This window comes from Petromyzon marinus, chromosome 8 (assembly GCF_048934315.1).
Source record: "Petromyzon marinus isolate PM22_M1 ecotype Great Lakes invasive population chromosome 8, UKy_Petmar_22M1.pri1.0, whole genome shotgun sequence".
Taxonomy (NCBI): Eukaryota; Metazoa; Chordata; class Hyperoartia; order Petromyzontiformes; family Petromyzontidae; genus Petromyzon; species Petromyzon marinus.
Window position 1 is genome coordinate 17,272,477 of NC_133674.1, and position 26,120 is coordinate 17,298,596.

The window sequence follows — 26,120 nt, forward strand, 5'->3', positions numbered from 1 at the left end:
GGCGTCCTTTAAATAGTAGAAGAAGAAAAAAACGTGCCGCTCGCTCGCACGGGCGTACGGGACGTGAGAGAAATTGGCTCACGTTACCAAGCCAAAGCGCAGGGTGGAACAAAGTTCACGTCGCATTTGGACAAACTCGTCGGTTAATGTCGCTAGCACTTATCTAACTAAGCCGTAGCTTTAAAGTTTAAAGCCAGCAGGCATCGGGAGTGCAAAGGCAATCCAACGCCACACTCCCTTACAGGCGAGGCAGCTGTGCATTGAGACGCGACTCGCGTGACTTTACAACTCAACGCATTGACGCATTGACGAGCCGTCGTGATCAGAGAGCGGGTTCGCAGCGATCGCGTCCTCATTTCTCATGCATTCAGGATGCAGTGGGGGGGGGGGGGAGAATCAGTGAAATAAATAGATAACGCCCCAGCCAATGGCACGCGCCGTCACAACGCGCGCTCGGTCGTGCCTACGTGGTAGGCGAAAGCTGATTGGGCTGGAGGTGGCCTTCGGAGGGGGGGGGGGGGGAGGAGGTGGTCTTGGGGGGGAGGTGGAGGAGGCGGAGAGTGGTACCCCCCGTGCGCACGCGGGGTAGCGAGCTCAGGGATACACGCAGAGAGAATCTCCACGACCGCCGCCACTCGCGCACCTTTATTAGTCGTGGCTCTCCGCCTGCCGATGTGATTACACCTGTCCCGTCCTCTCCCTCGTCCGTCCTTCTCCCTGGCTTTTACGCTCTGACATCGTCGCCTGCGCCTCCTCCTTCCCTTCCTCCTCGACCTCCTTCACGCACTCGGCGCGCCTCATGTCCAAAGGTGAGACATACGCTGGGATTTTGTGTTCATTCCTCCCCCCACCCCTTCTCGCCCCAGTGCCCCCCCCCCCCGTTACGATCTTTGAGTAAGACCACAACAGCGGCTCCGCTGCCGTGCCGAGGTGCTGCTGCGTTGCTCACCGACGGCAGATCGCACGACACTGCCACGCGTTTGGCCGCACTTTGTTTGAGTGGCGCTCGCGTGGTCTGCGTCGTCTCGTGGTTGTGCGGTACCACCGCCCCGTGCTTCCCCTCCCCCCTCCCGCGATGGTCAGCGGCTGAGAGTTGAAACGATCCACATCCGTGCTCTCTCTCTCCTTTCTTTCTCGTGCGCGCGTGCGCGTGGGCAACTCGGGGTTTTTTTTTTTTTACAAAGCGGAACACTTTTCTCGTGTAACACGCGAGTCTGTGAACTGCAGCACGCGAGTCTTCATCGACACTCGGCCGTTATTATTCAAAGCGGAAAAGTGGCTGCGTTTTTTCGAAAATGAAATCTCCCCCCCCCCCAAACCCTACCACCCCCCTCCGTTCAATTGTAGTCCGACTTGGCGGGACAGCGGTATCTAGTTTAACAGACAAGACGTAGACCGTGCGTCGCTCTTAATAAGAGATGCGATCCATTCAAGAGATGCGTTCAGGACTCCGCACGAATCTTCGCGCTCACCGCTACCAATCCACGCCACTGATGCGCCCGCTTGGCGGACTGACGTTGGCCGCGGTAAGAAATCGAACTCGCGCGCGCTTACACGCGCTCCGCAATTGCTCGACGATGACTTGGGAGCTGCTCCGTCAACATCGACTCGAACGTCTGGGACTCGAGCGGGCGTCAGCCTCTCCCCCCCCCCCCTCTTTTCGCGAAACGGACGAACGCGCGCGGCTGTCGGCGCAGCATTAGCAATGCGTTTCTGGCACTTTCACTAATTGGCTTTGAACACGTTCGTGTGTGTGTGTGTGTCCCTTCCCGACTCCACACGCCCCCCCCCCCTTTCCACCAATCCTCCGACGCCTTGACCATCACCCAACCGCTGTTCTTTAAAAAAATATATAATTATGGTCATTCTTCGCTCCGATTACTTTTACTTGAGCGCGACAGATGCGCAGCGGACAATATGCGAGGAGCAGGGGAGAGCGGGCATCTGTCGCCGCATGCTGTCGGGACGAGAGAGTGTTTATGAGCAATGTGCCACACAACAGCCGTGATCGTAGGACACATGCCACCACCTCCCCGTCAGCATCACAGCAATAGCAGCAGCAGCAGCAGCAGCAACAACATCAACAACAGCAGCAGTAAGATAAGCAGTAGCAGCAGCGGCAGCAGTATCACTTTGTAGAAGTGTCTGCAAATGTGTCCGCAAACGCGCAAATTGTAAAGCCCCGTGAAGACGCTTACGCGTTAATTTACAAGCGGCAGTTTTGAAGTCGTGCCGATTAGTAGCAGTTCATTTACAGGATCGACTACAATGCTGTGTGTGTGGCGCACGTCATGTATGAGGACGACTCGTACACTTCGGGCGGGTTGCGTTGTTTAATGAATGCTGCGGCTTTGCTGGGTTATTTATACGCACTTTTAATGTATGCGCCGTTTTGAGACCCATCTGCGCTCCTCACACTGGCTCATGGGATGTGTTTTTGTGTGTGTGTGTGAACACAAAAAAGAACATCCAGGCACGTGCTGCGGCCGCGCAAAAGCGAGTGATTCAAGACAGAAGCCGCGGACTTATTTGCACGCGTTTTATATTTGTATCCATATATGTAGAAAGTGATTTATTTTATATTGAGCTATCACTTAAAAAAAAACAAAGCAGTGGTGGTTTTTAATGCGTTAAAGGAGGTCAACGGCCCGCGCATATTTTCCAAATGAATCTAAACGTACATACGACCATACTTCATCAGGTATGTACATATCACGTGTGTGTGTATGTATGTATTTACAATATAGATGTGCGGGATCAGTGAATGTGCGCTCTTTTAGCAGCCAAAAATTGTAGCGCGATCACGAAAGCGAGCGAATGCGTTCATGAGCATGAGTCGATTCATTTCACGCAGACAATTGTAGCAGTATTAGCAGAATCAGTTATTTCTGCCGATCTCTCTCACACTAAGACAGATATAGAGATCCCCCGTGTAGCCTGTAACAGACTGTTGAGGAAAGTGCTGTTAGCCAGCACCTGCGAAGGACGGCACGGCATACGAGGCGGTGGGTGGCCAGCACCACGCCCGGCCGCCTTTGTCTCACCAGTGGCGATGTGTACTATACACCGCACCAGGTGCTCATTTGATGCCGAGTCGTCCTAGGGGACGCCCAGGACCGGTTCAGATAATCGTCACTGATGGTGTTGGTGACCGTGAGCGCGAATCGAACTCGGGCCGCCGGCTTCGTAGCGTAGCGCTAACCACTGCACCACCGCTCCCCATTGCACTCCTACCATCACACTCCTACCATCACACTCCTACCATCACACTCCTACCATCACACTCCTACTATCACACTCCTACCATCACACTCCTACCATCACACTCCTACCATCACACTCCTACCGTCACACTACTACCGTCACACTGCTACCATCACACTCCTACCATCACACTCCTACCATCACACTTCTACCATCACACTCCTACCATCACACTCCTACCATCACACTCCTACCATCACACTCCTGCCATTACACTCCTACCGTCACACTCCTACCATCACACTCCTACCGCCACACTCCTACCGTCACACTCCTACCGTCACACTCCTACCATCACACTCCTACCATCACACTCTTACCATCACACTCCTACCGTCACACTCCTACCATCACACTCCTACCATCACACTCCTACCGCCACACTCCGACCATCACACTCCTACCATCACACTCCTACCTCTGCTGTGTAAGGCCGAGGACGGAGCTCCGAGTTTTAGCTCCCCGGCATCATTTGCGTAACGACTATCGGATTAAAACTAATTAAACGCAGGCGCCGTTTTTAATTACAGTCTCGGTGGGAAATGCGTAAATATGCAAATGAGATGCGGTGGCGGCGGACGGCATACGCTTCTGTGTGTAACGGAGAAACTGCGGCTGAACAGACGGACACACACATACACACAGAGGCACAGAGGCTCGTACGGGCCGCACGTGCGAGCGACTGTTTGGGTGTGGGTGGGATGCGTTACGCCGGGGAGCGGTGGCGCAGCGGTTAGCGCTACGCTGCCGCTACGAACCCGGCGGTTTCCCAAGTTGGATTCCCGCTCACGGCCAACACCGGTGACGATTATCTGAAACCGGTTCCTGGGCCTCCCCTAGGGTCAACTCAGCCTCAATTGAGTTAGCTGGTGTGGTGTGTGAACACCGCCCCTCGGGAGACAACAGCGGCCGGGCGTGGTGCTGGCCATCCCACCCCGGTCTTCATAGGTGCTCGCAAACAGCACTTCCCCCAACAGTGTGTTGAGGCTATACGGGAGGGGTCCGTGTCTTTATCACAGTGCAATTTTGTTGAGCGCATCGCGTTATTATATTAAAAAAGGGGGCTGTGTTCGTCAATACGCGGATCACTCCATACGCATTGTTGGATTTTGTTTTGAGACGCGATCTAGTGTTCTATTTAATCTCTTTCCACGCTCGTTTATATGCTCGGCTGCAGACGCTAAAACATTGTGTTCATCGAGAGTGTTAGTGTTTAGTGTGTGTGCTTTTTTTAAATGTTAAACGCTTCACGAATTGCAGATCGTTTTAATTCACCGTTCTGATGTACGTGAAGAACTTAGGTCAATCGGGTGTTATGTTCTCTCGAACGTTCTTTCACAATGTCCTTGATTAAAGACGTCGGCGATGTGATCCTTCTTGTATTCAGCTCTGTCCATGATATTTACTCAATAACTTTGCATCGTATACTCTTCCCCAGTTGCATACACGAGTTCAAACTGCCTTATGTACTTAATTCGCCGTCTTTACTGACTTCTTGTACCCATGACAGTACTTTTTAAGGACGGTTAATTCGGGATAAATGTGGCTCTTCTTAAATAGAGCTGAGTTAATTGGAATGAGTCAAGGCGGATGGATCAAGTTGGGTCATCCGATCGAGCGGCATCTTGAGGTGCCACATAACTCCTGCACCCTTACACACACATACACACACGTCCATCCTGCACACTTACACACACACACACGTCCCTCCTGCACACTTACACACACACGTCCCTCCTGCACTCTTACACACACACACACACTTCCATCCTGCACCCTTACACACACACACGTCCCTCCTGCACTCCTACACACACACACGTCCATCCTGCACACTTACACACACACACACATACACACACGTCCCTCCTGCACTCTTACACACACACACGTCCCTCCTGCACTCTTACACACACACACATACACACACGTCCATCCTGCACACTTACACACACACACGTCCCTCCTGCACACTTACACACACACACACGTCCATCCTGCACACTTACACACACACACACACACGTCCCTCCTGCACCCTTACACACACACGTCCCTCCTGCACTCTTACACACACACACACACGTCCCTCCTGCACCTTACACACACACACACACGTCCCTCCTGCACTCTTACACACACACACACACACGTCCATCCTTCACTCTTACACACACACACACACACGTCCCTCCTGCACACTTACACACACACACACGTCCATCCTGCACTCTTACACACACACACACACGTCCCTCCTGCACTCCTACACACACACACGTCCATCCTGCACACTTACACACACACACACGTCCCTCCTGCACTCTTACACACACACATACACACACGTCCATCCTGCACACTTACACACACACATACACACACGTCCCTCCTGCACACTTACACACACACACACACGTCCCTCCTGCACCCTTACACACACACGTCCCTCCTGCACTCTTACACACACACACACACACGTCCCTCCTGCACACTTACACACACACACACACGTCCCTCCTGCACTCTTACACACACACACACACGTCCATCCTTCACTCTTACACACACACACACGTCCCTCCTGCACACTTACACACACACACACGTCCATCCTGCACTCCTACACACACACACACACACGTCCCTCCTGCACCCTTACACACACACGTCCATCCTGCACTCTTACACACACACACACGTCCCTCCTGCACTCCTACACACACACACGTCCATCCTGCACACTTACACACACACACACGTCCCTCCTGCACTCTTACACACACACATACACACACGTCCATCCTGCACACTTACACACACACATACACACACGTCCCTCCTGCACCCTTACACACACACACGTCCCTCCTGCACTCTTACACACACACACGTCCATCCTGCACACTTACACACACACACACACGTCCCTCCTGCACTCTTACACACACACACATACACGTCCATCCTGCACACTTACACACACACACGTCCATCCTGCACCCTTACACACACACACACACACACGTCCATCCTGCACACTTACACACACACACACACGTCCATCCTGCACACTTACACACACACACGTCCCTCCTGCACTCTTACACACACACACACACACGTCCCTCCTGCACTCTTACACACACACACACGTCCCTCCTGCACTCCTACACACACACACACGTCCCTCCTGCACACTTACACACACGTCCATCCTGCACACTTACACACACACACACACTTCCATCCTGCACACTTACACACACACACACACACGTCCCTCCTGCACCCTTACACACACACACACACGTCTATCTGTGCCACATCCCTCCTGCAACACCACAGGTCGCAGTGTCGTGCGAACGGCACAACTGAACTCACGCCACGATGCATTGCTATGACAATGCACATACTTCAGCACGCTGGTCAGTGGGGGTTGGTGAAGGAGGGGGAGGTGGGGGAGGGGGACAGAAGGACGTGGAGGCGGTTCAGATGTCGCTCGCTGGTCACGTTGGCCCAGGCCGGGAATCTAACGTAGATCCACGGGGTGTCATTGCGTAGCGCGTTAAACGCCGTGCCAGCACTCCAGCGCACACAATGCATTGTTACCCCGCACATACAGCACGTGCAAATGGTAGGATTGTATTTTTTGTATCGAGCAGCTCTTTTTCGCGGTGTACGTATATATATATACCCTTGCGAATTACGTCCGCGTGTCACGTAAGTGATCGAGCAACACGTAAGCGCGCTGCACTCTGTTAAATACCCAGCGAGTCGCGAATTCCGACGCAGTCAAGCGACGAGTTGCAATGAGCGAAGCGAAGTCGTGATTATCGAACTAATGATCATCGCAAAAACAACAGCAGCAGCAATAACAACAACAACCATAACCACCAAAACAACAATTTTGAACGTGAGCTGGCCTGCGACGCGAGTCACCGCTAAATCACACGCCGCGTGTTTACATCGCGGGGATATTTTATTACGAACCGGTGGGTCATGGCGGGGGGGGGGGGGAGGTGGGGGGTGCGGAAAATATTGTTGCAATTTCTGTATATATATAAAAAAAAGAAAGTAAAAAATATAACGGTAAGAGATATTCGACGGAGAGCGTGTTGCTCTCCCAGCGCATCAGGGGCAATCTGTGTAGAGAGCCACACCTCAAGTCGCATACTCAGAGTTCTCCGCGTGCGGATCCCACATTGTGAGCGAATTGATCGAAGATAAAACCACGAACGCTCGTCAACGACACTGCTTCTAAAAGGGAAATCATATATATAATCGGCGACTTTTTATTTTGGAGGGGGGGGGGGCGATGGCCCTTCTTCATTGCACATCGTGGCACATCATTTTGCTACGAAGAAGGGATATTGCCCGAAACGTCGCCGATGGTGTATATATATTCTTGCAAGGCAGTGTTGTAATTGTGTCTGTGCACCACTGCCAACGCAGAAGCGTCATCAAATAACTTCCGTGAATTAATGAGCACAAAATTGCGCCTTTCGGTCGGTACAGATGGAGATTAAATGTAAAAAAAAAACTTCAGCCCTTTGTCGATCCACTGCTGGATGTAGGCCTCTCCATGCCGTGTCGCTCAATGGAGGTTTAAAAAAAAAACATATTTGATCACACTAGTGAGTGCAAGTTTATTGAAGATGGACGCGGATGTGGGTGGTGGTCAAGTGCCGGTTAACATCATCACTCGTCACTGATGTTAGCCGGAGCCAGGGATCGAACTCGAGTCGCAAGTTCGAGAGTGCCGCGCGCTCGCCGCTGCGCCACAGAAACATTCCTGCGGGGATTCAATCGTCTCCTCTTTGAGACTCAAACACTCTTGCCATGGGTACGTCAGACGTCTCCCAATCGTAAACGATTAAAAAAACAACCACGTGCGTATTGGTAACAGTTGGTAGCTGAAGGAAACTCGCGTAAACTCACACACGCCGTCATTCTATTAAGAACGCGTTGTTTTTGGCCTGTGTAAAAACAAAACAAAAAGAGAGATAATATCTCTATAAAATATTTTATAGAATATTATTTTAAGTTTTTCTTCCGGGCATGCAAATAAAATGCATATAAATGAAAATGAAATAATACATAAACACCATTCCTCAACGGCGTTGACACCAATGGTTCAAATCCTCGCTATCTATCGGAACTTAAGTGAGATGTCTCGCAGGAGAGATGTCTTAAGTGAGATGTCTCGCAGGATCTGATTAAGTGACGTGTCATGCCTCGTATATAACACGCTGACACGGTTTTATGTTCCGCTGTGAAAATGAAGACGCTTTTTTCCTCCGCAACCGAACCTCGAAACGCGTCTTCCAAAATAATAAGATATGCTTCATATATAACACACGTTTCAACACTTTGTGGACTTAATAACTAAACTATTTCAGTAAAAAAAAAAGTGACGTTCTTGATTTAAGGGATTTGTTTTCTTTCAATGGACTGCAAATGTGTCTTTAAATCGAGGAACACATCGGTGTAGAACGTATGCTTTGCTTTGGCTTTTGTGATTTGCGCGTATGTGTGCGTGTGCGCGCGTGTATGTGTGTATGTGCGCGCGTATGTGTGTGTGCGTGTGTGATTGTGTGTGTGTGTATATATATGCACGGCTGATATGAGACTGGAAGTGTCCACGCGTTCGTAATGCACGTGTTTGGAACTGTTCACGGCGACGTTCGTGAATATTAGGGCTTTAATCTCTTGCGCGCCTGCCACCGCCTGTTCGTGTTTTTGTTTTGTTGCGGTTGCCCACGAGTCAAGAGCCGCATGGCTCACAGGAGATATTCCTAATAAATGAAAAATAAATTAAACTGAAACCGTGGGCTTGGCAGCGACGTTAACGTGAATTTGGAACCGGCTCAGTGTCAATGGGCAATGCTATAACTCGCGGGGACGGGAGGCAAGGGGAGGCGTAACGACTTTGGAATGTGTCATTTTAACAAATACTCGCGTACAACAAGAATCACCGGCTGACTTTATTCCAATAAGCAGAAGAATAATAATAAGTTGGCAATGTTTTTCAATCCAGCCGTGTAGGTCGCATGGGGTAGCTTGCCCATACTTTCACCTCGCCGGTCAGTGCGTGTTGATGAATGGTGATACCCATCCATGTCTTTACATATATAGATACACCATCGTACATCTATCTATATATACTGCGGTTGTGTGTACATGCTGAGAGGTAAAAGCGCCACCGTAACGAAATCCGGCTCAACGACGGACCGCGAATTCGTCGGCTGCCAAGCGGTGTTCACGTGACTCTGTGCGTGCGCGTGCATGGCCCACACCGACCTTAATAGGTGCTCGCTAACAGCACTCTCCCCCCTAACAGCAGGGATGGGCAATCACAGTAACAAGAAGGGAGATTTTTTTTTGAGAATTCGGTATCTATGTTATTAATAAACAAAAAAACTTCCCGCAAATATTGCAAGAGCTGGGAATGCACGTGGTGGATAGGAGAGACGGTGATCCTTCATCAACAACGTCACGCAGGAGTCCTTAAAGAGCCTCAGGTTGCCGACCTCTGCCCTACAGGCTACTTGGAGGAATGCGATGAGCTATTAAGCTCGTCTTCACGGATGTCCAGTCGGGACAAATCAGAACGTTACAACAACAACAATACATCTGTGATTTGAAGCTTTCGTAAACTGCAGGAATCCATACTCTTTGCTTCTTTCGGTAAAGTCACGTAGGTAGAAAAAAAGTCAATAATCAATAATTAATTATTATTTTCTACCTACATGACTTTACAGCAAGAACCAGAGAGTAACAACAATAAAACCACGATCGGAGTGCAAAGTATAGGAAAGTGTAAACAAAACACTTTGGAAAAAAAAAACAACCTCCACATACATATACAAAATAAAAACGAGACTGCTGTTTTCTCATTTCCATCCCACCAAATGTGCGCGCGTGAACTCGCCCTCGCTACGTTGGGCACGCGCGCGCGCACGCAGTCTGAGATGGACGTGGAGGCGGCGGGCATGGTGGTGAAGGGTCAGTGGGACGACGACGTCCGCGCCGTCCAGCAGCGCCTCACGGACATCTTCACGAGCGTGTTCACCACGTGCGACGTGCCGGAGCACGCCATCCTGGGGCCCTGCCTCCTGTCCAGCGCCTCTTTCATCGACACCATCGCCTTCATTGCGCTCAAGGCCGCCGACAAGCGCACCGCGCCCTACATATTCAGGGTAAGGCGGAGCCGTCTGCGGATTGTGCGTTATATGCTGCTGCTCAACGTGCGCGTGGGTGCGGTGTGAGTACGTTTAGTACCTATTTAGGTGTTCCATAGGGTCTCGCTAATAGCGCTTGGTCATACAACCAGCGAGATGATACAGAGGGAGATCTTTGCAATCGTACGATGAGCGGTCAGCACGCTGCGCTACGACCCCGACGACCCGAGTTCGATTCCCGCTCACAGCCAACGACGGTGACGATTGTCTTGTACCGGTCCTGGGCCTCCGCCTAGGTCGGCTCAGCCTCAAAATAAGTACCCGGTGCAGTGTGTAAAACATCAGCACTGGGGAGACAAAAACGGTCGTGCGTGGGTCTGGCTACACCATCCCCTTCGTACACCGTTCCGGCCTTCATAGGTGCTGACAGCACTTGCCCCAACATCACGCGTGGGCTATGTGGGGGATCTCTGTCTTTGTAGGCCGGTGCCTTACGTGTGGAGTAGTCACAAAGTTCTGGAATTGTGTTTTTCTTTAACGCTTCATGATCGAGGTTGAACATGTTGGTGCGTTGGTTTTGGCCGTCGGACGGGCGGAGTTACGACTAATTGTTCTGCCCATGATCCAAAATAAGCGAACCTCGAATGTAAAGTTGTGTTGTTATTACGATCCTACCCGAGCGTAAACCCGGAGGCATAAACCATAAAAATATATATATAAGCGCATTTCGCTCTAATAAAAGCTACTTCGTCGACTTTTGCACTGATAATGTAATAATTCTGAAGGCAAATGCATGCTGGAAAGATTTACATTATACGTGCTCATGCCTGGCTTTTCCCTTTACTTGTTCAATTAGGTGCATAACTACAGACACGTGTTGCCTATACCCGTTATCTCATAGATACTCGTCATTGCAACGTATTCATATCAAAGGGGTTTAAGAGCTGCTCGAGAATGCAAAGGCTTTGAAACGATCCTCGCATTAGGGATTTTGTTGACTTTCATTTTAATGAATACCTCGCTCTCAAATCCGTGTTGTACGCACGTGTTGTACGCACGTGTTGTGCGCACGTGTTGTAGGCACGTGTTTACAAGACGTGTTGTACGCACGTGTTGTACGCACGTGTTTACAACACGTGTTGTACGCACGTGCTGTACGCACGTGTTTACAACACGTGTTGTACGCACGTGTTGTGCGCACGTGATTACAACACGTGTTTTGTCACGTGTCGTACGCACGCTATACCTTTCTTAGAATTGAATTTGTTAATGGTGTCAAGGGTTGTTACGGAATGCGCACGGTGAAGACACGGGTGTTCTTCTGCATTCTCCGCGCAATGGATTAATCGTGAATAGGTTGTGAGTCATCTCCGGAGCGCGTCTAAGCTATCGACAGAGGATAACGCCGAACAACAAGTTATTTAATGACTGACGTCACAGCCCGACACTTCCTTAGAACTTTCGTTTGCGCAAGAAGTTGACGTCCCAACCTGTTGTACACACTAAGACAGAATGTTGCTATGTATATATATATATGTTTTAACAAATTACACTTGGCAAGGTGTATAACCGCTCCCAACCTCACGCGTCCGGATCAATCAATCGGCGTAATTAAGCGTGCGACGCTCCTGCCACGTCGATTCTTACCCCCCCCCCCGCTCCCAGAGGGCTGCGTTGATTCATCACGGTCCTTGTAACGATTTCATGGGATACCGCCTCCTCTTCCATCGAGAGAATGTGCTTGAATTTGATTTCGCGAGGTCCTTTGCTTGAGTGTCGGAACCATGATGGTGATGATGGTGGTGGTGGCAGTCATTATTACGGTTCTAGTGGCCAACAGCTCATGAGCAACACATCTGAACGCGTGCACGTTTTAAAACTGCGGCTTATCGTAGGCTCTCCGATGTGCTTTCGGGGATTGTGCCCGCGTGTGGTTCGGCATCATGTCTGACGTTTCGCTCCACGTGCTGCCGGGAGCTTCTTCAGCAACTGAAGACCTGTGTGTGTTTGTGTGTGTGTGTGTTTGTGTGTGTGTGTGATTTCGGCAGGCACCCCGTTATGCGAATAACGAAGTGCACGCTATCCCACGTGGGGATGTTGACGTGACCCTCCAGTTAAAATGCAGCGAACATCGTCAGCGCGCCCCAACAATTGGGTTTCCAAGTTTAACGCTTGAGAAATGATTTCACTCTCGCCATGGACATTCTGACGGGGACTCTTCAGTTTCGGCCACTCCGTTGCTCTTGCTTTCTTACGGCGTGCATGGGGCAAATTACAGCAACAAAAAAACCTTACTTCATGTTGAGTTTGGGCAACTCATTCAATGGCACCAGGAGTTAGCTCGCGTGTCCGCAGCGTTCGAACCCGATGAAGCGCGGATCGCACTTCACCACGTTCACAATGTGGTGGACTCTTGTCATTCTCCACGTGTGAAAGGAGGTATTGGCACGTGCCCATCGTATCATCCGAACACGACTCTCCGCTCATCCTCGCAGCAGCAGCGGCGGTGGCAGCTTTTGGCTTTCCATTGAACAAAGGCGGTGGTGGCCGCATCGCGCGGCGCTTTGAAGATGCGCTTCTGCGGCCGTCTGGAACGCTCTTCCTTTCGACATTAGGAAGCCACTGGGAGCTACGCACTTTTAACTGTCGATTGAAAACTAATTTCTTTAGAACTGCGTTATTGTGTTTTAGTTTGCTGTCCTTTCCCCGCAGCTTTGATTAGCGCGGTGTTGGCTGCGTGCGGTCGCAACAGAAGTTCAACGCACTTCTACGAATACGAGTGGCCGGACAGACGGGCACACGGATCCTGTTGACGACGTCGTACGTGGTGGCGACGTGAGGTTGCTCTCTCGCTCGCCGAGTCTCTGGGCAAATGGGAAAGATGCGATTCGAGACGACGCGACACGCAGCCCCCTTGTTTTTATCCGACCCTCGTCTCTGCACTCGGCTGCACAACAGCGAGATTTACCGACACACTGTGGGTCCAGATGATCGCGTTGGCGCTTAGGGGTCATGGTTTAGGGTCAGGGTTAGGGTCATAAAAGTTCCGCAGTAGTAGATGAATTGCCGGCTGTAGCAAAGACAAATGTCCCCCGTATAGCCTGAACAGGCTGTTGGGGCAAGTGCTGTTAGCGAGCTGCACCTATGAAGGCCGGCACGGCACACGAGAGGATGGGTGGTCAGCACAGCGCCCGGCCGGTTTTGTTTCCCAAGTGGCGATGTTTACACACCGCACCAGGTACTCATTGTAGACTGGGTCGACCTAGGGGAGGCCCAGGACCGGTTCAGATAATCGTACACTGGTGTTGGGCGTGAGCGGGAATCGAACCCTGGTGGCCAGGTTCGCGCTAACCGCTGCACTACCGCTCCCTCTCCGGCTATAGCGAACCGTTATTCTCACGAGCGCGCGCATACGTTCTGCTGTTAATTAACATCCATGACATGCTGGTTAGAGTAAGTTAGTTTAACACTCATATTCGTTGAAAGAGCAATACAAATCATGCGGCTGTCGGCAGATGGAACTGCAAGGTCAATATTTAACATCTCACATCCTCAACCGCAATATTCTTGTAGCAGCTTTATGTCTTTCAATAATAATAATAATGATCATCAGTAAAGGTGCATTATGAGAGTGATGTATTATCTTAATTAATAAATAGCATTGATAGGAATTTATGTTTTATTTATATCCAGGTGCGGTATCCAGGAGTGTCCTGCCGTGAAAAAAATTGCATTTCCCTTCGGGTGGGACAAACACGGAGGGAACCCGGAACGAGCCCACTCACGCTCACTTGGGGGAAGACACTCAAAGCTCTGCTACACCAAACGGGCTCACGAACCTACTTGCTCTCCTTCCTGGCAAACACATCCGAAGACACTCAAAGCTCTGCTACACCAAACGGGTCTCACGAACCTACTCGCTCTCCTTCCTGGCAAACACATCCGCAGCCTAATCGGATTTGAAAATTGCTAAACTGATCACGGCCGCGAGGCACCGTTCCCGCCTCCAGTCGCTCAATGCTCGTTAGCAGAGGGAGTCCGCGTGCCGAGATGTTAACTACCTCGCCTGGTATACAGGAGGGCGTGGGTTTGATGCCTACCCTGGCTGTATTCGGTGTTTGAATGTTCTCCCCGTGGTGGTCGCGTCGATTTTTCTCCGGGTCCTCCGGTTTTTGTGCCTCCACATTTATAATCAACATCACGTGTTTAGAGTATTTGGCTGCTATACAATTCCACGTGATAAGCCACTTCGTTGAGCTATCATTTGTGGCCAGGTCGCTTTTGAAATAGAGCTATATAGTTCAGTGGGCTTTACCTGGAAATAAATGTTTATTTTTATTTTTAGTCGGGTGGGTCAGAGAGTTGCACTTCTGATTCATCAGTAAGAACATCAGTTACTGCAATTCGAGCACGGGTGCAACGCAGAAGTCCAGAAGCGCACTTGGTACAGGTACGCGTGGTGTAGATATGATTCGGGAAGCACAGGTCGCGTTGGATTAGGACACACGTGTAGGATGGGAGAGGAACTTAGCCCCGCCACGGTCATTGGGGCGGTCTCCACGAGTCTGGCAAGCAAAGCGAAGACCTAAGTGCAGACGGTGGGAGACCATGAGGGCAGATGTCGGGAGGTCGCTCCGAATCAACCGCGCAGCGACCGCGGGACCTGGCAGCGGGTAACATCAAACATTGGCGAGGTGTGGTGGCATCAGCTTCTTCGGCCGTGATGATAAACATCTCGACCTCGATTTAAGTGCGCCCGTCGGCGTGGCTTGTTGTTGTTGCTGTTCCTCTGGAGACCGGGAGATCGGTGGTCGATGTTCGGTCGCCGCGTTGATGGCATTCGTCCGTGAATTCTCACCGAACAGAGTGGGGCTAGCGTGAAGGCTGCCGTCTTCCCACCCCTCGATAAAATCAACAGACTACATCCAGCAGCGGGCAAGCGGTTATAGATGCCGCGGTCAACATCTGCAACAGGAAACGCAACCAACCACCCACCCACCCACTCACCCACCCACCCGCCCGTCCCCTCTCTCCTCCACCCCACGCGGGTTGCCACAGGTGGACAGCACCGCGTCCCAGGGCGCGGCGGACGGCGTCGCGTGGCTGCGCCTGGTGCAGCCTGCGAGGGACCGCGCCGAGCAGAACCTCGAGGCCTACCTCAAGAACGGGCAGCTGTTCTACCGCTCCCTACGCAAGATCTCGCGCGACGAGGAGCTGCTGGTGTGGTACGGCAGGGAGCTGGCCGCCCTGCTGCGTCTCGACGACACGGTGCCGCACAAGGCCGCCAACGGTGGGGAGAGGGGGGGTGGCACAAATGTTTGCGCTTTGGTTCGCTTGCTCGTGCGTGCGCGCGTTTTACCTGGCGGGGGAGCGGTGGTGCAGTGGTCGGCGCTCCCCGCGCGCGCTACGAATCCGATTTCTGCTCACGACCGGCGGCGGTGGCGAATGTTCGAAACGGTCCCGGGCTTCCTCTAGGTCCACTCAGGTGTAAGCATCGCCACGAGGAAGACAGATGCGTCCGGGCGTGGTGCTGGCCACCTACAACACCCTCTCTCTCGTGTGTGCCGGCCTTCGTAGGTGCTCGTTAGCATAACTTGCCAACACCGTGTTTGTGTTTTTCTTTTAAATATACATGGGTGGAGTGGTGGCGCAGTGGTTTGCACACTACGCAACAAACTCGGAAGTCTGAGTTGGATTTTCATAGATGTCTACTGGATATCAGTGAAAAAATAGCTTCATCGCTGATCGGATTCATCCAGTATATCTAAAGATTCTGATTCTAGATTCCAGGTCACGCTATTATTGGCGACGAGCCATAGTTGAACCGCTCATGAACCTGCCCTGAGGTCGACTCACTCATCACCTCTTTCAGCCTAGACATAGATCCTCGCTAACAGCGCTTGCCGAACACAATCTGCATCGCTATACGGCGATTGTGTTTTTAAATGTGTGTGTGTGTGTACATCAAGCGTATGCAGTACACATATCTCTGGAGCTTTTCAATAGTAACCGTAAAAATGTTCTGTTCCCGGTAACAATTTCAGTTTCAAGGAAAATGCATATATTATCATAGTATGTTTTTTGTTTGCATTTTGACTGCAGACATTGTGGCTAATGCAGACATGAATCCTCGTAAAAAGGTTTCAGTTTTGTTGCCAGAAAAAAGGGGAAAAACCCTATTATTAAATTGCAACGCTGTTTTCGGAATGCGCTGTCTGCCATCATACAGACAGAAAATAAAGATCCCTCGACATATTTCTCATAAACAATACTTTAAAAGGATCAACGGATGCAACTGTCCTTCGAGATGCCGTCTCTCTTACGTGGTATGATGGACTCAATGACAAGAGACTCTTTGGCCCGGTCAAAAAAAAAGTTACGCAGTGAGATTACATCATTGTCTGAGAGACATTCTTATACGAGGGTTTGGCTTGTGCGAAAATTCCCGTTCTCATCAGTAGACTATTCATGGGGATGCGGGAAAATTAATTTGCAGGAAGCCACTATGAAGAGGAGTTAACTAATGCGATATGCCTCGTGTGCGTGTGCATTCCTCTACCTGCTGTGCGTCTCATATCAATATGTACGGGGAAATCAATTTGCAGGCAGTGGCTAGTAAAGTTAATAATGCCGACGCAACGTTTGAGAATTGATGGCTGCAAGAGTAATTAAAACATATGTGTATAGAGTAATAGCAGGCATGGGTGCACTTAGATGTGTCTGTATGTTGCGCTATATATAGACACGCTTCGCCACGCATCTCGACTAGCACGGTTGGCTACGTACGGTGCGAAAGAAGTTCACCATACATACGCACCATCCACGGTTAAACGCTTCTCGGTGACAACTTAATTAAGTGTGCGCCACAATTCACGCGGACCATACAGCTCTACGGTCGGTTTCACACATACGCATACCATTCTCAGTAACTCAAAGAACAAAGCAATGCAGCCCAAACTCACGCATAACGTCTATGTGGGATCCAGGAACACCATCATAATAAGAATATTATTTGACGACTGAAAAATACCTGTCCCCAAAAAAATATCCCGTCTGAACACAGCAGCCACGCAATCTGCGAGCATCACGCGGCGCTTTCAGATGCGCTTCGGCGGCCGTCTGGAACGTTCTTCATTCCGATATGCGGAGGCCACTGGAGCGATGCACTTTTAAATCATCTAGATTGAAAACTAATTTCTTTAGATCTGCTTGTTGTGTTTAGGTTTTGTTGTCCTTCCTCCGTACTCTCCGATTAGCACGGTTGGCTACGTACGGTGCGAAAAAAGTTCAACATACATACGTATATGGCGTCTCTTTATTTATCATATTCAAAGGGGGAATACTTAACTTTAGTGATGAACTTCTGACGAACAAAGTGATTCCATACGTTTAAAGTTTTGATTTGGACACGTCTCTACACGAGGGGGTGAGTTTATGATAATTAAGATGTATACATGCATACTAATGTGCCAAAAGTAGTAATTAAATGTATTACATACTGGCATGACAAACATGCACATATGCATCCAAACATCACATACATACGTAAAACGCAAGACAAACGCCCATTATATACACGACAAACAACACACGCATGCAAACATAAAACACACATTACATGACACATACGTGCAATAACACATGCGCGCAAACATCACATACATACTGTGAATACACACAGACATTAAATTAATGTATCCGTAAACTATCTGCGGACAAATGAACATACACTACGACATAGACACAAAACAACACACGCGTTCCACAGACACCGCCAAGAAAAAGATACCCTGTGTGAACTTTTGCAGACTGACAGGGCAAGCGCTGTTAGCGAGCACCTAGTAAGGCCAGCACTACGCTAAACCACCAACATCCGGATATTCACCGGTAACTTTCTGACCTGCCCCTACTGGAGATCTGTGCTATAGTACAAATTACGATTCCGATGGGCAAAAATGTAATTTAAAACAATTCTGAATTGGCTGGCGGTGGCGTCACCGCAGCACTAGTGCCAGGCTAGGTGCGCATTGAAGCCACGGTGAAGTGTCGAAGGCTCGCTGCGCGACGGGGAGGTCACCGGACGGCCTCCGGGTGTCAAGGGTTGACTGAGTTGACCCGCAACTGCGTCAGCTGTGACTTCCACAGTTCCACTTAAGAAGGAACTCCACCCATCTCCTCCCCTGCACCCCCCCCCCCCCCGCTATAGCTAGGCGAGTGCTGTTAGGGAGCTCCTACGAAGGCCGGCGAAGTATAGGTGGGCGTGGGGCGGTTCCTCCAGTGACGGTGTTGACACAGCGCAGCGGGGTCGCGACTCGTTTGGGGCCGAGTCGATCCAGGGGAGGCCCAAGACCGGGTCCCGGTAATAATCGTGAGCATTCATTTTTGGCTGTGAGCGTGAATCTAAATCGGGTCCGCCGGGGTTGTGAGCGCAGCGCGCTGAACCACGGCACGGACCGGTCCACCTCACGCGTGACCGCCTACACACACACACGGACCCCGCGCGCTGTCGCGACGCTCCCATTGACGAGCACGCGCGCGCGTCGCGACACTCTCATTGACGAGCGCGCGGTCGCGACACTCCCATTGACGAGCACGCGCGTCGCGACACTCCCATTGAGGAGCACGCTCGTCGCGACACTCTCATTGACGAGCACGCGCGCGCGTCGCGACACTCTCATTGACGAGCGCGCGGTCGCGACACTCCCATTGACGAGCACGCGCGTCGCGACACTCCCATTGAGGAGCACGCTCGTCGCGACACTCTCATTGACGATCACGCGCGCGCGGTCGCGACACCCCCATTGATGAGCACGCGCGCGGTCGCGACACTCCCATTGACGAGCGCGCGCGCGGTCGCGACACTCCCATTGACGAGCGCGCGCGCGGTCGCGACACTCCCATTGACGAGCACGCGCGTGCGCGGTCGGGACACTCCCATTGACGAGCACGCGTGTGCGCGGTCGCGACACTCCCATTGACGAGCACGCGCGCGCGCGGTCGCGACACTCACATTGACGAGCACGTGCGCGGTCGCGACACTCCCATTGACGAGCACGCGCGCGCGGTCGTGACACTCCCATTGACGTGCACGCGCGCGCGGTCGTGACACTCCCATTGACGAGCACGCGCGTGTGCGCGCGCGGTCGCGACACTCCCATTGACGAGCACGCGCGCGGTCGCGACACCCCCATTGACGAGCACGCGCGTGCGCGCGCGCTCGCCGTTTGCAGGAGGCTCCCCGTCGTCCCCGCTGCTGCGATGTGGCGAGTGCCAGCAGGCGTTCCACTTCGAGTTCCCCTACGCGGCGCATCTGCGCTTCCTGTGCCAGAAGCGGCGCGACTTCTCGATCCTGCACGAGAACCTGCGCATCCTCGCCTTCCCGGGGGGCGGCCCCGCACAGCACCACCACCACCACGGGGGTGGCGGTGCCGCCGTGCTGTCCCCGGCGGCCCTACTTCACCAGCACCTGCTCGAGGGCAAGCGGGCGGCCGCCGCGGCTACAGCGGCGGCTGCCGGCCTCCTCCTCGAGAGCGGAAAGCGCGTCACCAACTTCCACAGCCTGGCGCACGACATGGAGAAGGCGCGGCGGCCGTCGAGTGACGCGGACGAGAGGCCCCCAGCCAAGAGGGCGCGGGTGAGCGCTAAACTGCTGCCCGCCTCGGGCGACTCCCCGTTAGCGGGTGCGAGCAAGGGCGACTCTGCGCTCGTGACCAAACCCGCGTCGGCGCCCGTCGTGGGCGCTCTCGACGAGCACCGCGACGCCGCCGCCACCACCACCACCGGCGGCGGGAGCGACGGGGGTAGCCGTGACGAGCGAGTGGTGAAGGACGGCCGCGAGCGCTCCTCGGATGACCTCGACGAGGTCCGGGAGGCGCCGAGGAGGCCGTGCTATGCGACGGACGTGCTGCAGCACGGCTCGAAGCGCAGCGCGTTCACAGAGGTGGTGCGCAAGGCGGGCAAGGAGCGCGCCGAGGACGAGGCGTGCGAGGCGTTTGCCGCGGCGCTCAGGAGCCGGAGCGCCTCCGCGGAGCTGTGCGGCGGTGCTAAGGCTCTGTCCGAGACGCGCGCCGAGGTGGCCATCAACGCCGCGGCCGCCTTCACGTCGCTGCTCAAGTCGCCGCTCGGCGGCGCCGAGCGCAAGAGCGCCTTCTCGCAACCCGTGCGGCCGTTCGCGCAGCTCTCCGCCTCCATGCTGCCTCCCTCCATGCAGGGCTCGAAGCAGCACGGTCTGGAGATCAACGGAGGAGGAGGAGGAGGAGCCGGCGGCTTGCAGAACGCGTACAAGCATCACCAGCAGCAGCAGCACCAACCGCCGCACCATCATCATCACCACCATCAGCACCATCAGCAGCAGCAGCAGCAAACCCCGTTCCTGCTAGCACCCGCCTTCTGGCCCAAGGCGACCGCGATCCCAGTGCAGCTGCCCGGAGCGCTGCCCCTGCTGCCCCCGACGCTCACGCCGTTGGGGCTGCCCGCGCAGAACTGGTGCGCCAAGTGCAACACGTCGTTTCGGATGACCTCCGACCTGGTGTACCACATGCGCTCGCACCACAAGAAGGAGTACGCAGAGGAGCCCGTGCTGAAGCGGCGCCGCGAGGATAAGCTCAAGTGCCCCATCTGCAACGAGACGTTCCGGGAGCGTCACCACCTCTCCAGACACATGACCTCCCACAATTAAAGGGCCCCCGGCTTTCGCTGGCTTTGTTTCTCCTACGACTGGGGTTAACTGAACCCTATTCACCCCCCCCACCCACCACCACCACCCCACCCCCATCAAGGACGTGCGATTTTCAACGTTGTTGTTGTTACCAAATCGTCTCCGTTGCACGCTGCACGCGCCTCGTGATTGCAAAACAAGTCTCGCGTGACGAAGAGAGCGCCGAGTGTAATTCATAGTTATTCGTGGTGTGTGTGTGCGCGCGCGTGTGCGGGTTACGTCTGGAAGACAAAGGCGGCACGGACGTGGCGTTGGCCACACACCCTCCCGTGTGCCGTGCCGGCCTTGATAGGTGCTCGCAAACAGCGCTTGCCCCCGAGAGTCTGTTACAGGCGACACGGGGCGGTGTCTGTCCTCGTCATCGTCCGTGCAGGTCACGTGTGATTTAAGCGCCGATGAAATCGTAGAGATCGTGTGTGCGACGCGGGGCTTGATGTTTCATGAAACATTCTCGGAGCACCCCCAGGGTTCCGGATCTCCCCCCACGGCACTCCCACCACCCCCCCCCCCCTCTACAGCGCGCGGGTGTGTGTGTGGGGGGGGGGTATTTTCAGTAGATCAGCCCCGGACAGCTCCGACTGAACTTAAGCTACGTCTGTGTACGTGTGGAACTCAAGTGCAGATCTGGTGTGCCCCACGCGACGCACCCGAAATTTGAATCGGCCCTTCCAGCGTCAAGTTATGTTACGCGTTTGGCAATCATCGGGCGCGTGCGGCGTGTAACACCGTGATTTGTATCTCTACGGATAATTTCTGAAACGTTGAAAATGCGTACCGTGTTCTGTCGCGATGACTGGCTTTTGCAAAACTCTGCGATTGGGCCAGGCTAAGCAGATATCATGTATATATTGTATATGGTATAAACGTATATATGAAACAGTGTATATACGGTATATAGAGCGCGCATGTTGCGTCTTTAGAGAGGTGTGTGTGTATATATATACGAGACGGGGGTCAAAACGTTCCGCCGACGAGACATTGGGCCCTGTCGCGCGAGCAGGAGATCCCATAGCCGTCTCGGCGAAAAGTCGATCACCAGTTATGTCGACTTTTCTGCCGAGTAGCACGCTTGGTCACGTACGGCGCGAAAGAAGTTCAGAACACACGCACGCACATCCGTGCCGAAATGTCAAGTCGGCAAATGCGGTCCGCTTAAGGTTCCTCCTCCTAGAGGCGGGGTATGGCTTTTGTGCCCATCCAACCGCGTCGCTGATGGCTTAAGTTGCCACTTAAACAATGCGTGAGGTGTATTTCATAAGTCTATTTTAATAACTCCGAACCGTAATTAGTAATAATAACAATAATAATTCACAGCCCTTTGGTCAATCAAAAGCTAGATGAGGGTCCTCTCTGCGCCGTGTCGGTAGGTAGCGTTTTTTTTTTTAACCATACTTCACCACGCTGGTCAGTGCGGGTTGGTGAAGGTGTGGAGGGAGGAGGTCGAATCGACTTAGATGACTCCTCATGGATGGTGAGCCACGAGCAGAAATCTTGCTCGCGTCTTCAGCTTCGGAGCTTATCGCGTCCGTCGGGTGATGCTTCTGAGCGTGGTGCCGTAAACTGTGTTGGCGTACGTCGATGAGATTCGGTTCTCGAAATGTTTTGACCTCCCCTCGTATATCGCGGGTTTGTATGATAAGGCCCGTGGAAAGGTCACGCCGTTACAATTTCGTACCCTGCAAGCGACACGCGCTCGAGAGAGACAGCGATATGGACGGAAACGTTCACATGACACGGTAGAGAGATTAAAACAAACAAAAAAACGTCAAAGGTTGTTTATAGAGGTACAGATGTTGAAGCACTTTTTGTTGTTGTTATTGTTGTTATTGTTCTTTTCAAAGGCAGAGTCGTTGCCAATTGCAAACGCGCGACGTGGAGATTGAAATGCGGCGGTCACGTGGCAATGGACGTGCGCTCAATTTAAAATGAAACCTAAACGATCGTGGGGGTACATTAAATGGCGATTTTAAAGGACACGTATTCGCCCCACGCACTTGAGGTCAATTAAGCGTGATCAGTCAATTGCGTAAAGAATTAAGCGATTGATCATTATGATGCGAATTGGCCACAGGAGGTCATTACCAAGTCACCGCCGATATCTCGTGCACGTTGAATGACAGAAGCACACATTGCACACACTATCATGGCCATCGCAATAATCTGGAGTAACACCACCACGTCGTCCTCACCGCCTCCACGCCCCTTGTTATTTTCGGTATAATTAACAAAAACAACACACTCGTCAATAATACCACCGTGAACGGATAAAGACATAAAACGGGCCAGTATCACTGACAAATGTGTTGAGTTTTGTAATTTGTGCTTTATGCACAACCACAAACCACCGCGGCCCACCCAGTATCACAATTATTTTGTTTAATATATACGCGTAATTAAGACACATCAAGAATGACACGGACGGCATTTGAAAGGGAATGGAATTGCGCGGGATCTAGCGTGTTTATCTTCGTCAGCAGTGGCACGGCGTCTTTGCCATAGCAGTAGGGGGGGGGGGGGGTGCCGGATTAGCCTGGTAGCTACACGTGTAGTAGCTACATACGTAGGAGCTATGGGCCCCGCACTTTCAAAGGCCCCGCACTAAATGCTTTCAAGCTATCAATTCCGGTTCAGTGATTCTGCACTTGCTCTATTACTATAGTACTATACCGCCTTCAACTTTTATGAACGACTGGGTGTTTAAGGTTAGCGATTTGTCGTATTATCATACAATTACTTTACTATGCAAGTTAAAAATTTGTGTTTTAACATTTGTGTGTTTTTTTTTATTTAGGGCCCATTTATAACATCATGCTACAGGCCCCGCACGAGCTTAATCCGGCACTGGGTGGAGGTACAGGGGATTAAATGGGAGCCTCCCCCCTTCCCTCCCCCTGGACCCCCCCCATCCGGCCCTTGGGCCCCGTTACAGGTGCAGTTGCACCGCCTGCACACTCGATAACTACGCCACTGGCTGTTGGTCGTCGGGTGACACCCACGTGTGGCCTCCACGTGGCGAAGTGGAATTGGGGCTGTCACGAATTAATTCTCAATTCGAAAACGATGGGTACGTGTCTCCCCCCCCCCCACCGCATCCACCCCCTCCGCCTGCCGATGTCCACCGACCAGCAACAATCAGCACACCACAGCTGGCTGGCGTGGAACGTTATAAAGAAAAAGTGGTGGGACAGGTTGTTTATTCAGTTGCACGTATGGCTTCCCCGTTCCCACGAGAGATACGTCAACATTTATTTACATTTGGTTTTAACGCTGTTTCGTGTAACGTCTTACACTCTCGGTTGCCACAGAGGTTTAAGGTAACCGTCGCAATCGAGTACATTGCGCGACCAAAGGTAAGTTGCCGCACGGTGACAAGTAGCAGCACCGGCGATTTAGACCTCCCAGCGCCCGCGTAGGCTGCGCCGAGCTACCGATGAAGAGTGACGTTGCGTTTCGTTTGTTGTCCTACCCCCGCACCGCCGGTTGGATACGTACGGTGCGAAAGAAGTTCGGCGTACGTACATGTTGGCAAGCACATATGAAGTCCTGCACGTGGGGCGGTGTGGCATTTGCCCAGTGTGGCGCTGTTGTTTATGCACCGCACTAGCTCACTGATGGCCGAGTCAACCTCGGCTTAGGACCGGTTCCGATATCACGTGCCACTCATGTTAGCCGTGGCCGGGAATCGAACTCAGAGGTGGCCGGGTCAGTAGCGCAGTGCCGCTATCCGCTTAAGCCACCGGCTCCCTACGCACGACTACAAAGACAAAGATCCCCCGTATAGTCTTAGGCTTTTAGGGTAAGTGCTGTTAGTGGGCACCTATGAAGACCGGCACGGCACACGAGGTGGAGGGGGGGGGGCAACACCACGGCCGACCGCCTTTGCCTCCTTCACGGCGATGTTTATTCCACACCGCACAAGGTACAGTACTCATTTTTTTATGCTGAGTCGACCTACGGCGGTGCCTAGGACCGGTTCGGATATGCGTCACTGATGTTAGGCCAACGCACGACTACACACACACAAAGCACAGCCACACACAGGAATGCTTTTGTTCAATCGGCGATGCATCGCAATTTGACTTTGCGGACCACGCGTGCGCTTCTCATGGCCAAAGTTGAGCAAAACTGAATTCGCAATACGTGGACAACCCTCCCCGTACTAGCTTGAGTACTTGCTCTCCGAGTACTCCACTGCACTAATATACGCGTGTGACCTAGTCTTGATGTACAACGGTGTTTCGAAAGTATATAACGAATAAATAAATAAAACACGTGTCGTCTGCGAGGCTCGCTTCTTGCAAAGCTGTTGTTGTACCACCACCACCATCACTTGCGTGCAACAGTAGCGCCTCTGGCGGATGCTCGCACAGTTGCAATGTTCCCCATATGCTCTCAAGAAGAAAAACAACCCCACGCTTTTGTAAGTCTGATGCTGTTCTGTGCGATTGACAAGCAGATTCTGACGATGAGTATAATCTTAATCGTAATTCAGCACCATGGACAAGGACATCCGAACTACGCGCATTGAGAATATATTGAGCTTTATTTATTCATTGATTTTGGCTGTTTAAAAAAACACTTTTAAGAGGATGGCGTGAATTCTGATTGTATTTCTTGTGCGTTCGTGCGAGCATGTATTTGATGGATGGCGTGGGGGGGGGCATGGTAATACAGGGGACATTTCATTTAATGCCGTTGGACAAATCTGTTTGCACAAGGTATGTGTGCGTGTGTGTCTGTGGGTCGCGTTCATTCCAACGAGCGGCAGTGCGGTTCCGCCGCTTTATAGAACCTCGGTGGAGGGCATTTATAGCCACGCGCTCTTTAATCCTGGCACGGAAAATCACGACAGATGGCTGAAACTTGGCAACATTTTGGGACCGTATTGTGCATCACTTGAAGGATGATTCCCTCATTTGCCGTTTGCCGTCACGTGACATTACTTAATGCCATCC

General features: G+C 52.2%; 1 protein-coding gene across 1 annotated transcript; it reads left to right on the plus strand.

The window, feature by feature from the left end:
* The first annotated feature begins 510 nt into the window (after positions 1 to 510).
* On the plus strand, positions 511 to 25,438 carry LOC116940316 (PR domain zinc finger protein 8). The gene is made up of 4 exons (XM_032949969.2): positions 511 to 809; positions 10,233 to 10,466; positions 15,507 to 15,738; positions 19,679 to 25,438. The coding sequence occupies exons 2-4, from the start codon at positions 10,239 to 10,241 to the stop codon at positions 21,124 to 21,126; spliced, it is 1,908 nt and encodes a 635-aa protein (XP_032805860.2). The 5' UTR covers positions 511 to 809; positions 10,233 to 10,238; the 3' UTR covers positions 21,127 to 25,438.
* Positions 25,439 to 26,120: the final 682 nt, after the last annotated feature.